The sequence below is a fragment of the Garra rufa genome, chromosome 16 (assembly GCF_049309525.1).
Source record: "Garra rufa chromosome 16, GarRuf1.0, whole genome shotgun sequence".
Classification (NCBI taxonomy): domain Eukaryota; kingdom Metazoa; phylum Chordata; class Actinopteri; order Cypriniformes; family Cyprinidae; genus Garra; species Garra rufa.
In genome coordinates, this window is record NC_133376.1 from 4,022,264 (window position 1) to 4,038,565 (window position 16,302).

The following is a 16,302-nucleotide window of genomic DNA, read 5'->3' on the forward strand; positions in this document are numbered from 1 at the left end:
TTTTTTTAAGTATCTATAACTATCAGATTATATCATTTTATTTCAATGAGAGGTATATTTGTCTGCCAGAACAGTGAGGATCTCGGATAGGCTGATAATATTGAATTTCAAACACAAAATTCATAACAAAAACATGCTAAACAAAAAACTTACAATGTTGTAATGTAATTTTATTCTTAACATACGGAAGAATACTGAAAAGGCCAATCTCTAAGATAATCTTTAAAAGATAATCAATATCTAAAAACATATTTATTAGAAGGTCAAACATGGATCAGAAACGTTTGTCCTATCTGAGCTATAAGGGGCCCCTATTGTGTTCAATGGTTCAATGATGGTGAGACTTTTTTTTACCTTTTTATCTCCACATGCATTTTTTTCTCATTTTGAGAATAATTTGAGTATAATTTCCAACGTTAGCACATCAAAACCAGGCAATCTCTCTGGCTGATGGTAAGGAAATTGAACACATGAGGTAGCCTAACCCTCATGCATTTTGTATATGGTCTTCCTTCTTGAATGTCGGCTCGGGGAATTGGAAGTGCTTTCACTGGGTTTTCCTCCATTTATAGCAGGGGAGCGCTTTGACAAATGCAAAAATGGCGGGTTGCCTGGGCGCACTGTGAAAAGTGCCTTTGAGATCCAACAGCATAGAGATGAATCAAAGCAGTGCATGCTGGGAAGGAGCATGTTTAAAACACAGTCTCGCCACCAGCACTGTCTGGCTGCAGTTATAGTTGAACGACACCCAGACTTTTCCAGTCAATTTCCCCACGCTCTTTCCCATGAAGGGAAGACATTAAGGCAATTCACTTCTTCCAACCTCTTATTTGACAGCAATTTCTAGCAATTTCTCTTTATATCATTTATGCAAGGTTCATGAATAAAAGAGACAACTGCAGTAGGAAAGGTTAGTGTTTTTCTGGGGGAAAAAAAGAGTTTATAAGAAATCCAGTACTCACCCCATAGACTAGTTCACCCACCATCCCGTTCCAAGTCTTAGTTTCAGGGTCACGGGCGCCATATTTTCCGTCCATGACTATGGACAGTCTGTACTTAATCCCAACATGTTTGGCAATCTCAGAAGCTAAATCGACACAGTAGCCTTCATACTTGTCATTGCCTTCCAGATGCATGTGGTTTTTCTTGTACATCACATATGGTGCTTCCTGTTAATCAAACACATGCTCATTTATTACCATCTTCACTTCTTGCTTTTATTGTCCGGTGTCACAGGCACCAGAGCCCACCGACAGCTTATCAGTCACAGGCATGCAGGCATGCTGGGATATCATGACTGTGCATTCATACCCACCCATTCTCTCACACACATAATCCACCAAACTGGAACACATACAAGAGGAACGACTGAAGCAGCAGACAGGGGATTGCGGGACATTGTTCCACATGTGGCCACAGTCAGACCGAACTGGTAATTGCCAAGCCCTTTCTAAGGCCCTCTTTACACCTGGTATTAACATCCATCGTAGGTGATCCCATCAGAGGTTACCAACTGAGACAAGTTGTTGTCTACATCTGAAGTACCGTCTGAGAATTAAAGTCTGGATCTTGCTCTCTTGTACACATTAATGAGTCTGAGTTCAGACACATTTATTATAGGTGATCATCACCTCAATCTCTAGTTGCCACAATATATTTTGCAAGAAACTCATGGCTTTGAGTCGCTCACTTTGTTTGACAATTGTCAGTCTGGTTCCTGGATGGCTGGTTCTTGGTTTGGGTTTTGTCCACTGTCCCGCAGAGCTCCATTTCCAATCAAAAATGCACCTGAAAAATCTTACCTAGGGGTGCATAATCACATTCCAGGAGATCTACCTACCTGCAGAGTTCAGTTCCAGCTCTGCTCCAGTACACCTGTCGTAATTATCAAGCACTCCTAAAGATCTTAATTAGCAAAATCAGGTGCGTTTGAGCTGAACTCTGCAGAAAGTTAGACCTCCAGGAACAGGAGTGAGCACCCCTGATATAACCTATGTCTTCAGGATTGCTTGAAAATGAAAGTCAGGTGGGTTTAATTAGGGATGCAACTACTCTGCAGGACAATGACCTGAAAGTCCAAGAGTTGCCTATGCGTGGTCTCGAATTTGGTCTTGATGAAAAATTTGGGCTCTGGGTTTGAAGATTCTAGTCTTGACTCCACCAGTGGTATTAACATGCATCTCCAGTAACCACATTTATCCCATACATCACTGTAGCACAGTACATGTTGGGTGAGTGGACATCATATGTGCTCACCACCTTTGATGGATTTATGGATTGAGTGACTGGGACACAGTGCATCTCCAAGACACACTTGAATCTGTTAACGTTCATTTAGCACTGTCCACCTGGGATCAAAACACTGGAGATGGATAATGCCAGGTATAAACAGGGTCTGGACCATGAAGCAGCACTGAAGACAAATCAAAGTAGGTTTGCTTCTGCTTCTCTTTCTTTCACACGCATACAAACAGACTTACGGCCGTGGTGCAATATCCCATGGATCTGAAATGCGCTGCCAATGTGCAAAGTTGAGGGTGAGAGGTGAGGTAGGCAAGAACGTATGAAGTGAGAAGGAATCCAATTCATGAAGTAAATGGCAGTGACTGCAGAGGAATCATAGTGTTGATTCTGTTCAGACATATTCAAGCACGTTGCACCTATATGCGACAGAAGCCTTTATCATTCCAAAAGAAAGAACATTGAACATAGCCCTGCTAAAAAGACCAGCTTACACCAGCATGAATTTAGATGCCGGGTATTTCTGGTTAGGTGTCTAGCTGGTGGACCAGCACAGCTCGACTAGCACGGTTGATCTGGTGATACTGGCTGACGCACTTGTTTATCTACAGTACATAAACAGCCTGGTGGGAACACCGGCACACTAACATGCCATGCTGGGGACCAGCATCCAAACACACAGTATATGGTCTTTTCAGTAGGGAAACAAACCAAAGCAAAAACAAAGCCATCGTTAGGATCCAAACTCAAAAGCACTTTGTCGACAAACAGAAAATTGTGCAAGCTGGTTTTATCTTCTCTTTTGCCCCCCCCCCCCCATTCCAAACATTGCGGCAGCGGCTTGCTTTTTTAAGCACATCATTATTACCAAACAATATGGCTTCTCGCAGAGAGAACGCATCCCATTAGAGTCGGAGACAATTAGGGTGCCAGTGGGTTAGCAATGGTTTGTTTGTTCGGTGCTGAATGTATCCTCTCACCTCGTCCTTTGTGCGATTGTTTTACTCCTGAATCCCTCTGATGGAATAACAGACAGCTGCTGGTTTAATTGCTCACATTCAAGTCATTTGAAAGACTGACCTTGGTTTTTGGTGAAACAAAACAATTACGAGCGATTGTTGTTTTACACGGGATGATGTTGTGAGCATTGATTTGAATTCCTCAGAGACGTGCATTCGCCTTGCCAATTGGAGGCTGACGCTAAAGCTAATGTCATTAACGGCAGGAGATGAAGTGATACGTCAGCACCGAGCAGTCCTCCGGTCAATGTAAAGTGGATCTGCGCGAGGGCCTCGTACCTGGCCTCGCTCAAATACGCTTTAGCTTTGCCCGAGGCAAACCATCGAACCCTTCTTGGGCGCGGTAAGCGTCAGCTCGTGTGTCATTGACCATTTACTTGATGAGTGGAAACAAGTCTTACCTATGTATGCATTGCATGTCTACTTTGATGATGTCAATGTAAAACCATCATACCTAATGCCGTTATTGTGATGTCACTGCTACGACAGGCCACTGATATATGGAAAATCAAAATGCTTTGACACCCACACGGATACAGTTGAAACACTCATGCGTTGCTTTGCCTCGCATTCGACTGTTTCAACGTGTAATGAGTGGATGGAAAGCAACACAAAAGAAATGTACTTCTACCCGCCCAGGACAGAATGTATCAATCTAGGAGTCAACACCATGACCCTGATGGGCAGAATATGCGACACGTTTAAAACGTCATGGAGCGTGTACCATAATAGTAGTGACCACAATTGTTCGGTTTTCCACTGAGGAATCGTTGGTGTACTGCTGATCCATTATATTAACAAAGCGCTCAAACTCGTTCCAGTATCCGATCTGCAAAGGGAAAACATTCGCGTTATTATCAAACAGCAGACTTTTTTACTGCATTAATGCTAACTACCAAACCCCCCAGCCCTTCTGTTCAGCTAAGGAGGCTGTTGTGGATGTGTACTCTCATAAGACTGTGTTCATTAAAAAAGTATTAGGTCTCCGTGCTGCTGCTGTTATTGCCTGGAGTTAAACAAAAAAGGCAAATTCTTGGCTGACATTTGTTAAATAGGGAAAAAATGCTTATGGTGGAATTTTTAGGGATACAGAAGCTGGAAGCTGCTCAACAGAAACTTGGTTAGGTTTTAATGATTTGCACGTCTTGTGCAAAGAGTGCGCAAGAGTGCGCTGTATGTTTTCTCTTTGCTATATGCTTGAGTTGTTTAGCGGTTGAGTGGCATGTGTCAGAACTGTTAGCACAGCACTAGCCACTAGGGCATCACTGAGGTGACATTGCAGAGGGGTCCAACACAGTCTTGTACATCACTTCTGACAGTCACTGTCAATGCACTTCTCCTTACCGACACTGACCCCATCTAACCTTAGGCTAAACGTCTCTCATCCACGGCAATTGTTGCTGCCACGCTAACTGGAATACTGTTTTATAAAGGGCAGTTTCTATTATCTCACAAGAAAGCGGATAAATACTGGCTATGTTGATTCAAGCTGCTGTAGTTGACGGGTCTTAAACTGTTTTACATGGAGCTAGTGGCCTTAAAGGTGAACACTGTTTAATGAACACAGTTTTATTTTCTGTTATGATGTTCTGATTGATTTATATATATTTTTTTCCAGCACTGAGCTACAAATCTCCACTTCAGTAGTATTTGTGTTTATTCTGAAGTATTTTTTACAGATGGTTTGCTCAGTTATCATTTGCTTGATTTATATATTGCTCTGGTGAAAATGTATTTATTTTTCTGGGTTTTGACAGGTTTTTTCTGATTTATAGAGTGATAAATAGAGATATCCAAAAATTCACTCTTACACAGTGTGTCAACAATGTTGAACAATGTTCAGATCAGGAAATGCATATTACTGCATTTTTAAGTAGATAATGCTTTATTTACATAATTAAAATGTAGTCTTGCCTTAATGATTGCAATTCATTTTTCTTTAGTGAGAATAACTATACATTTTTAATGTGTATATCTGTCAAACTTTTATCTATTTATTTTTTGCATAAACTAGCATATAAATGACTACATAAAGCCACAAAAACATTTTTTTAGGGTAATTTTGGCAATGAACCTTTTCCCTTTCCTAGATAAAACAAATTTTTGCATTACTGACACACTATTTTCCTATTTAATACTGTAAAGATGCTTTGACACAATTTGTACTGTTTAAAGCGCTATATAAATAAAGGTGACTTGACTTAAATAGATAAGACAGCTGTAGTTCCAGCTCCAGCTGCTAGTCCCCCCCCCCCCCCAAAAAAAAACTGTAATGCTATTTATCATAAAATTAATAATCTCATTATTCTCAGGAAAAAAAAAAAAGTGCAAAGATGTCTTAAAAAGCCCCCCGGTTTGAGTTCTTACACTGACTTGTGCAGAGCTTAACCAACAAATGGACAGATTTACTGGGGACTTACTTTTCTTGGGCCCCCTGTTTTCATTTCATAAACATCAATTGTGTAGTTTGATCTGCGACCAAAGCTGTCAAACTGGATATTGCCAGTCATCCCTTGCACCTGGACCTGCCAGAAACAACAACACAAAGAAACCAGCAAAATACCAACGGCGCTTTGAAACTTAAGAATACATTATGATGTGTCGGAGTAACGCGAATGAATCACTCGCAGGCATAATTCACTCCAAAGCACTCACTCTGACAATCTGAATTACACATTGTGAGATTACAAATGGTTATTGTCATTTTCATAAAAGCTAAAGCACTCAGAATCTTGCATGAGTAAAAGAAAAGATAGACAATTTACCATTTTGAGAGCTCGTTCAATGTCAATGCCTTGGCTCCAAGGGACCGCAGGGTTAGCCAGGCAATCGCCCGCACTGCCTCGTCGAGACACGTCGACTCGTTGGCGTCGCAGGTACCGGAACGCCTCCGCAATGACCAGGATAGCATCATAAGACAGCGCTGAAGTGTACTGTACACAACAACCGTTAAGCACCTCACATTAACAGTTATTCGTTAGAGCAGTTTAAAATAAGCAAACACATTATCTGTAAGTAAACACTTGGAAGAGGGTTAAAATAAGCTGCCCTCTTCCAGGTCTACAAGCACATGTTGATGTACATAATGAAGGATAATTGCGATGCATTACTGCATGTAATCATAGTTGGCAAATGCAACAAAAGATGACACACTTCAGAGATGCAGCCTGTGCATTGTTTCTTGCTATGTAAAGAGTGTTAACCAGGTTTCTAATTACAGAGATATGTAAAATGTTTAGTTATGTGAGACTCTACAGGGTTTTGCTGCTATTGTTGTTCATGGGTGCAACCTGTAATTACATCCCATTTCAACCAAGAAAAGAGAACAAGCTGGCATCTGCTAATTTGCTGAGAGCTACACTATTGTATTGTTTTGTATTTCTTCAAAGCATCTGTAGTGGGGAATTTAGGGGCTAAAATAAAACGTAATATAACAAAGGTAACATCAAAGGAGACATTGCGCATTTACATTCTCAATTCAAAACACCTTCTGATGTCTTCATTAAAATACTGTCTTGGAAAAAGACGTAGAAAATGTGCGTGGCTGCAAGTGCAAATTTTCACAGTGAGAAATTAATTAAACTTGTAAAGAAAATTCGTAAAGAATGTTTTTTAAAAATAAATAGATATAGATAAAAGGAGCCTATTCTGTGAAAGTGAAATGTACTTCATTTTCATATTTGTTATACAAAATGTAATTAATATTTTACACTTTGGACATTTTAATGTGTTTTTAAACCTGCTCACCAGTTCAATGAGAGCATGGCCATTTCTTACCCACCCATCCACAATAAAAGCCTAATTAAGACAGCATTTAAAATCTATTCATCTCATGATCATTGTTTAATTAGATGTAAATTGAGCCCTAGTTTTAATAGCAACTTGGACTGAATGTCAATATATCGACTGTTGCAAGTAAGGAAAATAAAGAAAACAGGCACAGAAAGAAAAAGTCAAAGATCAGAAGAAAAGACAACAATGGTGACCGTTGTTGCTGTTGTTTTTAAGTAGTAGTTTCAGACCTTCAGAGGTGTGTTTCTAGCTTCAGGAAACTCTCTTTCATCTAGACGATCCCATCTCTGAAGAAACTGTTGTACAACTGTGTTTTCAGGATTGATTATCTGGAAGCCACTAATGTTTGCTCCGCCCATAAAGACCTTGTCCAGGCTGATGTTGGTGAAGCCCTGTGGAAAGACATGATGGAAAAGAAGCAAACTTAGGATCCATGAGATGATGGTGATATAACAGTCATCATGTGATAATGGATTCACCTGGTTCAATATCACACGTTTTTTCATATATTGAGTATAAATGAGTAATATATAAGGTGGTCAAATTGGTAGAACAATAATAAAAATACATATATTGTACTCCTTTGGTGCATGCTTTGTACTGGGTGTTTAACAGAGTATCCTGAACATTGTTATTTGTCATTAAATTTTTATTATCTTTGAAAATCTCTCTTCTTTAGTTAGAGTACATGGTTGCTGAAACTCACCAGATTGGCAATAACATAATGGTAGCCCCGACTGTTCTTTCCGAGTGCCACAACCTACAGGAAAGAGAATCAATAACAGTTTACAATCCATGTAAGAAGAGCGCAGGGGCCTTATATCGTCCCTCAGGTGAGCTCCTCTCTCCATTTACACCATCTTAAGTGACAAAGGCTCTCAACATTGATGGATGTTTTCACATGCAGCAACTGGCAGTCTTTGATGTGGCTTGCTACTGTATGCTGGCCAATGGGAATACACATGGACAAAACCCTGCATGTCTCTGGCTTCCTGTGCATGCACTAAGTGTGTCATTGCTGATGACTGACCCGATCTGACCCTGCAACCTTCACCTCAGACCCTTTTCATTAGTGGCCATTAGTGAAGCGTACAAACAATGGTCACTTCAAGGTCGTAATTTTGCCATTTATGATCCTGGGTGATGTGTCCTCATTATTCATTTTGAAACCCAAGGTAAGATCTCACATGGGATTTTGAAAAATGTTGGTTGTGACACATGCTTTGTGCAGGGTGACCACATGTGACTGCAAGCTGACATAGTTGCGAAGTTACTTACATTGCAGTTAGTAGAATATCTGAAGGGGGTCATACAAATTAAGATCCGGTTTCATAGACAGGGCTTAGCCTAAACCAGGATTAGGCCATAGTTCAATTAGGACATTTAAGTAATTTAGTAGTAAACATGCCTTAGAAAAAACATTACTGGTGTGCATCTTGAGACAGAACAAAGGCACTGATATATTTTAGGATCAGTCAGTGCAAGTTTCTTTCAGTTGAAACAGCTCAGACTTACATTTCAGTCTAGGACTAGGCTTAAGCCTTGTCTGTGAAACCGGGGGAAAGTGTTACCAAAAAAAAAAAAAAAAAAAAAAAAAAAAAAAAACTAATACAAGGGAAAATACATCATTTCACTTGTTAAAAATTCTTTTACACATACACTACACATAAAGGTGCTTCACAATGACATAGAAGAAATTTTTTTGTCTAAATGGTTCCATAAAGAACCTTAAACATCTGAAGAACCTTTCTGTTTCACTACTGGTTCTTTGTGGCAAAAAAAAAAGGTTCTCCAGATTATAAAAAGGTAGAAAGAGATGGTTCTTTAAAGAAACTTTGACTGAATGGTTTTTTGTGGAACCAAAAATGGTTCCTCTATAGCATCGCTTGAAGAACCTTTTAAAGCAGTGTAGCTATCAAACATGTGCATTATAATTATGACTTATGCCCTGTGTCCTTTCTTGTTCCACAGAAGAAACAACCTTGTATGTATTTGGAACAACATAAGGGTGAGATGATAATGACAGAATTTCCATTTTTTTGGTTAACCTTTAACGCCCCCTCAAAACATCAAAGAATGTGATATAATGATGCAGCCGTATCTTTTCTGATGCTCCTTTGCCACAATGCCCTTGACTTTTGGCTCCACCGAAGGGTTTTGGAGCCAGTGAGGTTATCAGTCCTGTCCCACAAACAAATACTGCTGCAGGCTCCTCACACCTGAGCGAGAGCTGGCGGAAGAACAGAGATCACGGCTGAACTTCACAGCCTGCCAGCCAGCAGGCTACTCTACAACCTTGATGTGGACACAGCCAGAGCCTAATGACATGATTCCATTCAAAGGGTCTAGACCGAGACCTGAAGCGCACACGGCACAGGACACTAGTGCTAACACGACAGAATTTACATTTGGAGTGTACCAGTCTTTTAACTTGAAATAACCAGCTGCCTTTGATGCTGAGCGATAATAAAAGGCACCAATTATGCATTTTTCCCCTTTCCCATATATAATATAATATAATGTAATATAATATAATATAATATAAATAATATAATATAATATAATATAATATAATATAATATAATATAATATAATATAATATAATATAATATAATAACTTAATTTGGACAACATTAAAGGCGATTTTCTCAATATTTAATTTTTTTTTTTTTTACCATACACCAATGGAAAGCTTATTTATTCAGATTTCAGAATGAATAAATAAGAATCAAAATCAAGAATCAAAATCTCAATTTAAAAAAAAGGACCCTTATGACTGGCTTTGTGGTCCAGGATCACAAGTTGGTGGCTTGTGTATTTAAAGGAAACGTATGTAGGATTGTGGCCAAAACTGGTACTGCAATCACTTTCAAAATACTGTAGAATGATGTATCCCCTCCCCCTCCCCCCTGACTCCAGGTTGCCAGCTAAGCTGCAGGATCCAGCAGGAACGTAGGCTGCTACACGGAGCTTCTAATGGCAAGTGACGAGGCCTACACTGTAATTTTTTTTCTTCTGTTAATTATTTTTATGCCTTACGAGAGATGTTTTGCGAAGTAATTATGTATCGTAAAAATGTACTAATGGCAATTAGCCAATTATTTCTTAAAGATGTACTGTAATACCACATTTCAGTCGGAACATAGATTGTTTTTATACCCTGCTAGTGGTGCGATATAAAGCTTTTTATGAACGCATTTAGCACGGGCGACCGTGGAAAATCCACTGTTTACGGAAGCAAAGTTAGCCAAACATAGTTGAATCTTACCTGTCCAGGAGAAAATTAGCAAAGTTGGCGTCTGTCTTCAAATTCTTCTCCATTTTCAGCCGTTTCCATTTCAAAGGCATCTCCTATACAAATCCTTGTTTTATTTCGGACTTTGTAACAACGTATTTCGGATTCATAACGAGGTCTTTTAGGTTTCGTAACGTTATACATGTTTTATCCGACACGCTCTTAGCTGCAGCTGTAACTAGAGCAGAGCTGGCAACCCGGATGACGAAACTCAACTGACTTCATGATTAGTAGATAGCTGGAGGGTGGCGCCTCAGACCAAAACACAAAATGACAACAATAACATCAGTAGTGGGCTGCAACTGTCACTCTTAAATGACAATATCCTGGCCCGACCACTGTTGTCAGTGATATAAGTATTTGAAATGAACATGATTTCGTAATGTCTAGTGACATGTCAGGGCCATTTTATGATTAACTGAAATACATTTCTTACGTACGGTTCCTTTAAACAATCTGCAAAGTCCAAACTTTAAAAGAAACTTTCTTTCAAGTCACTTGCTTGAAGTCCCATTATTCTGTGTCATCATGTTACACATTTGCATAATTCCTACTGGCTGCTTTGGTCTGCCCTCAAACAACAGTTATGTATGTTATTTATTTATTTATTTTACCGCAAAGGCAAAAAGCGTTATATGGACTTCCAATAGCAATGCCATTGTTACTGTTTAGAGCTGCCAATGAAGTCTCACAATTTAAAACCTGATTACGTTAATACGCGTAACATTTCAAACACACACTCTAAATGGTTGACCAATCACAGCAGACGGGCCATCTGACCAATCAGAGCAGAGAGTGGGATTTAAAGTGACAGGAGCTAAAACAGACTGTGCTGCAGTGTATGTAATTATAAAAATAATGTGCTTTAAATCATCTAAGTATAGTCCAAAACTAAATGTATGAACTTGTAATTGAACGTAATATGGGCACTTTAAATGACAATATTCAACCAATATAATATTTCACAGTAGCAGATTACTGAAATCCCAGCGTGTAACATAGATGTCTGAAGGTTAGGCTGATTTCTGAGAGGCATTATGGGGCTGGATTACAGTTGTGCTCTGAGTTAATGTGAAGTAAATACTTGAAGATTCCTCCGCTTACTTTGTAATCTTCCTCCCAACCCCCCCCCCCCCCCCCCCAACTGGCACATTGATCCCACCTCTAGCACTTTCACCTTTGTGTTGGCAAGCCAGAAAGCGATTTGGTGTCCTTGAGGGAAGTTTTCACCCCGTCGTGACGGGCAAAGACAGACCGGAGTGACCCTGTGCTTGCTCACAGACAGAACCTATTCACACGGGTCTGACAGACAGTGCATGGGCCCAAATTAAAGCAATCGCAAAGCATTCAGTCCAGAGGTTCAATAAAAGCAGACGTCAGACCACTGGGTCATTACAGCTCAGGCGTGACCTTTAGCTAAAACACGCAGAGCTGGGATTAGGACTCACGTGCAATAACTGCAAAAACAGTTTGATTGTTTTAGGAAAATGATGTTAAATGGCATAGCAGGGACTATATAATTGCTCTTCCCTGCAGTGAGCAGTTTTATTTCTTGGGGGCTGCTGATGAAGAAAATGATATTGGAAAGTACCATAGAAGAGAAAAAAATGAATAATAATAAAAAAATAACTAGATTTGCATTTCCTAGAGGAAATATTGGTGCTTGCAAGGCAGCAAAGAGTGTTGTTCACATTTTAGGCAAAATAATGCAAATACAGTGCTGGAGAGAGAAATGGAGAGAGGCTGATAACATGTTTAAATTATGGCTAAAGAAGAATAAGAAAGAAAAGATAAATCACAATAAGTCATTATGTAAGTCAATTTAAAATAGAAGACCAATAGCAATCATAACTGTTGATTAGAATTTAAATGCGAAACATTCTTTACATTATGTAATTTAGGTCTATTTTACAGGATATGTATAGTTAATCCACTATGAATCTACTTATTTTTTTATTCATGTTTTTTGCTGCTCTCTGTGGACTGGGAAAGATGTTTTGAGTTTTTAAAGTTACAGTATGTTTTCACAGTACAAGCTCTTTTTATCTCAAAATGGGTAACAATTCTCACTATTAACTAGTTACTTATTAGCATGCCTATTATTAACATATTGGCTGTTTATTAGTACTTATAAAGCACCTATTCTGCATGACCATATTCTACATTTATAATCCTACCGAATACCTGAACTACCTAACTAACTATTAATAAGCAGCAAATTAGGAGTTTATTGAGGCAAAAGCCGAGGTTAATGGTTTGTTAATAGCGAGAACTGGACCTTAAAATAAAGTGGTGTGTATTTGGGCCACCCCCTTCTAATGAAGTTTGACTACTTTAGTCATTTCCATGAGTACAAATCTTAAAGTTTAAGCATACAATGATATTCTAGGGAACTGTATGCCTCTAATTTTATAGAAGGACTCTTTTCTATTCTAACATGACAATGCCTCTGTGCATAAGGCAAGGTTCAAAAAGAACATATTGATTTAGTCAGTGTAGAAGAACTTGACTGGTCTGTATAAAGGCAAATCCTAATCCCAGCTAAACACCTCTGTTGTGACTTTAAATGTAGACCTTGAGCCAAAAACATATCACCAAACACCAATGACTTGTACATACACTACATGGGACAAACGTATTGGGACACCCCCTTCTTTAGAACAGAAAAAGGCACTTCCAAAACTGTGGCAACAGATATGGAAACATATTGCATTTACAAATTGTATTTCCATCTCTGTTGCAGCAGTTTTGGATTTGTCTGAAATGACCATACGTATAAATCATTGGCGTTTGGTGATGAGTTTTTAGCTCAAGGTATGCATTTAAAGTCACACCAGAGGTGTTCAGCTGGGATTATGATTTGGTTTTATGCAGATCAGTCAAGTTCTTCCACACTGACTGAATAAATCATTTCTCTATGAACATTACCTTATGCACAGCTGTCATGTTAGATTAGAAAAGGCTCCTGTCCAAACTGTTGCTATAAAATTATAAGCATACAATTCCCTAGAATATCATTATATGCTTAAACATTAAGCTTTTTGTACTCATGGAAATTACAAAAAATAGTCAAACCTGTTCATTAGAAGAGGTGTCCCAATACTTATAGTGCAATATAGTGTATGTATATATGAGAAGGTTCACTGCAGTGTTGCACTGTAACTAAACATACAACAATGCATAGGAACGACAATGTGTAAGAACCATTAAAAATATTATTCTGAACGCAAAAACAGAAGTGAGTCTGGTCTTATCTCACTCACAGCATGGGGGCAGCTCGGGTAACAAAAAGCTGCAGCATCATCAATTCCTCCTCCAACACTTACCTCATGGCATGACCAATCAATAAGCGTTCTTCAAAACTCATTGAGGGCTGAGGCTGGGGGAGGACAAATGGCCCCAAACGCTTTCCAAAAGCTCTCTAGAACACTCAGTTATCTTCATTTTTGCTCCCTCAGGCTAGCTTTTATGTGGGCAGGCCAGAAGCCGGAGTGATCCCAGGGGGATACATTCTAATTAACTGGCAGGAGCATCTGTACCTCTCCTGTCCTCTCAGCTGCTTTGAATTTAAACCTCTGTGAGCTGAGCAGGTCTGGCTCTTTTCCAAAAGACAAACTAAATACACTAGCCTATGCAAACGGATTTGAATCCACATAGTACTTTTCTAAAACATTAGACACCTTTATTGGTTTTGTACTCAAATTACCATTACAACATCGGGTTGATACAATGCAAAGCATAATCCAACGTACATTTACGCCTCCCAAACCATAATCCTTTAAATCTGTTATATGATCAATAAAATGAATATGCAGATACACTATCATCCCAGTAAATATCAGTCAGCATCCCAGTGGAAACCAATGACTGCATTAGAGTCTGAACCTCTGCCAAAAATATCACCTAACTAAGAAATGTATGAATTCTGAATGACCATACATCACATTTTAATTTTTTGCTAAAAAGCTGTTCATAGCCAAGTTAATTATGCCATAATTAGACAATCCAATCCATTGATCATCACTGCAAACCTGCATAGGATGGAGGGATAGAAAGACATTTTTTATGAGCACTGCAGAAAAAAAAAAAGATTTAGGTTTAATATAAGAAAGTCAAATGATGATGACCTGAAGTATTTGATGGGAGCAAAAAAGAAAGAACTGACATGAAGAGAGGCAGAACTATTAATAGAGGTTACCAACCTCCACTGTTTTCATAGTGGAGAGATCTCTGAGGTAATAGTTGTCGATAGTTAAAAAAAATATTATTTAAGAAGAACATGGCCATCTTTAAAGGATCAAGTTGACCAGTACCACTAATGGCTTTTCAGCACCAACCTGGTTTTCGTCTGAGACATATGTTTTAAAATCCCCCGAAAAGAGCTGTGATTCATCTAAAATCATTAAATCAATCAACCCCGTAACTTATTTTCTAAAGTTTCCATTTTGAGAAGCTCTCTATATCTAGGTTTTCCTGTTAGGGGTTTGAGAGTGAGATCTCGAGCTGAAAAATCAATCCTGCTCTCAGGTCTGTGATCCTTTCCCCATCCCCCTTTGACCTGAGAAATGACCTGGACAATGGTGTCTGGTCCCTGTTGAACTCAATAACATCACTACAGTGGCCATCTGTCTGATTTTAAGTTGGACACTCCAGTTTAAAAATACCATCTCTGCCTACCAGCACAACCTTGAACCACATGTTCAGTTCTCCTGTCACTCTTTTTCTTTACTTTAACCAAAGTTATATAATTAAATACATTTTTAAATATGCTATTTTTAAAGTAATATTAAGAATCAGAATCAGAATGAGCTTTATTGCCAGGTATGTTTACACATACTAGGAATTTGTTTTAGTGACAGAAGCTCCACAGTGTTACAGAATGAGTGACATGACAACACAGATTATAAAAAGAACAATATACAAGTATACAAGACAGACAATGTGCAAAAATAGCAGACACAATATACAAAAATATTCAATTTACTATGTACAGGTATATTAGGTGCAATATTTGAATGTAAGTAAGTATGTGCATTAAATAAAATAACTGAATAATGAGTAAAGAGTGTATAATAGTGTTGTATGTTCCATGATCAAGTGTTCATGAGATGGATTGCCTGAGGAAAGAAACTGTTTCTGTGTCTGGTCGTTTTGGTGCTCAGTGCTCTGTAGCGCCAACCAGATGGTAAAAGTTCAAAAAGTGAGTGTGCTGGATGTGAGGGGTCCAAAATGATTTTGCCAGCCCTTTTGCGTAATCTGGATAAGTACAGATCTTGAAGGGTAAGGAGGGATGTACCAATAAATCGTTCAGCTGTCCGGACTACCCGACATAGTCTTCTGAGATCAGAGTTGGTAGCTGAGCTGAACCAGATAGTAATTGAAGTGCAGAGGATGGACTCAATGATGGCAGAGTAAAACTGTTTCAGCAGTTCCTGTGGCAGGTTGAGCTTCCTCAGCTGGCAGAGGAAGTACAGCCTCTGCTGGGCCTTTTTTGCAATGAAGTCTATGTGAATGTCCCATTTCAGGTCCTGAGAGATGGTGTTGCCAAGGAACCTGAATGATTCCACTGTGTTTACAGTGCTGTTCATGATGGTGAGTGGGGGGAGAGCAGGGGGGTTCCTCCTAAAGTCCATGATCATCTCCACAGTTTTGAGCGTGTTGAGCTCCAGGTTGTTATGACTGCACCAGACAGCCAGCACTTTTACCTCCTGTCTGTAAGCAGACTCGTCACCGTCCTGAATGAGGCCGATAAGTGTGGTGTCGTCTGCAAACTTCAGGAGCTTGACAGAGGGGTCTTTAGAGGTACAGTCATTAGTGTACAGGGAGAAGAGCAGTGGGGAGAGGACACAACCCTGAGGGGCGCCAGTGCTGATAGTACGGGTGCTGGATGAGAATTTTCCCAGCCTCACTAGCTGCTGCCTGTCTTTCAGGAAGCTGTTGATCCACTGACAGACC

General features: G+C 39.3%; 1 protein-coding gene across 2 annotated transcripts in view; it reads right to left on the bottom strand.

Annotated features, from left to right (window-relative positions):
- Nucleotides 1-16,302, bottom strand: part of gria3b (glutamate receptor, ionotropic, AMPA 3b) — a 116,887-nt gene that overhangs the window by 49,545 nt on the left and 51,040 nt on the right. For both annotated transcript variants that reach the window (XM_073820817.1, XM_073820816.1), the window contains exons 3-8: nt 7,759-7,812; nt 7,283-7,444; nt 6,026-6,193; nt 5,681-5,785; nt 3,985-4,089; nt 963-1,169 (exon numbers count right to left, since the gene is read on the bottom strand). In XM_073820817.1, the coding sequence (XP_073676918.1) occupies nt 963-1,169; nt 3,985-4,089; nt 5,681-5,785; nt 6,026-6,193; nt 7,283-7,444; nt 7,759-7,812 (801 nt within the window). The remainder of the gene's footprint in view (nt 1-962; nt 1,170-3,984; nt 4,090-5,680; nt 5,786-6,025; nt 6,194-7,282; nt 7,445-7,758; nt 7,813-16,302) is intronic.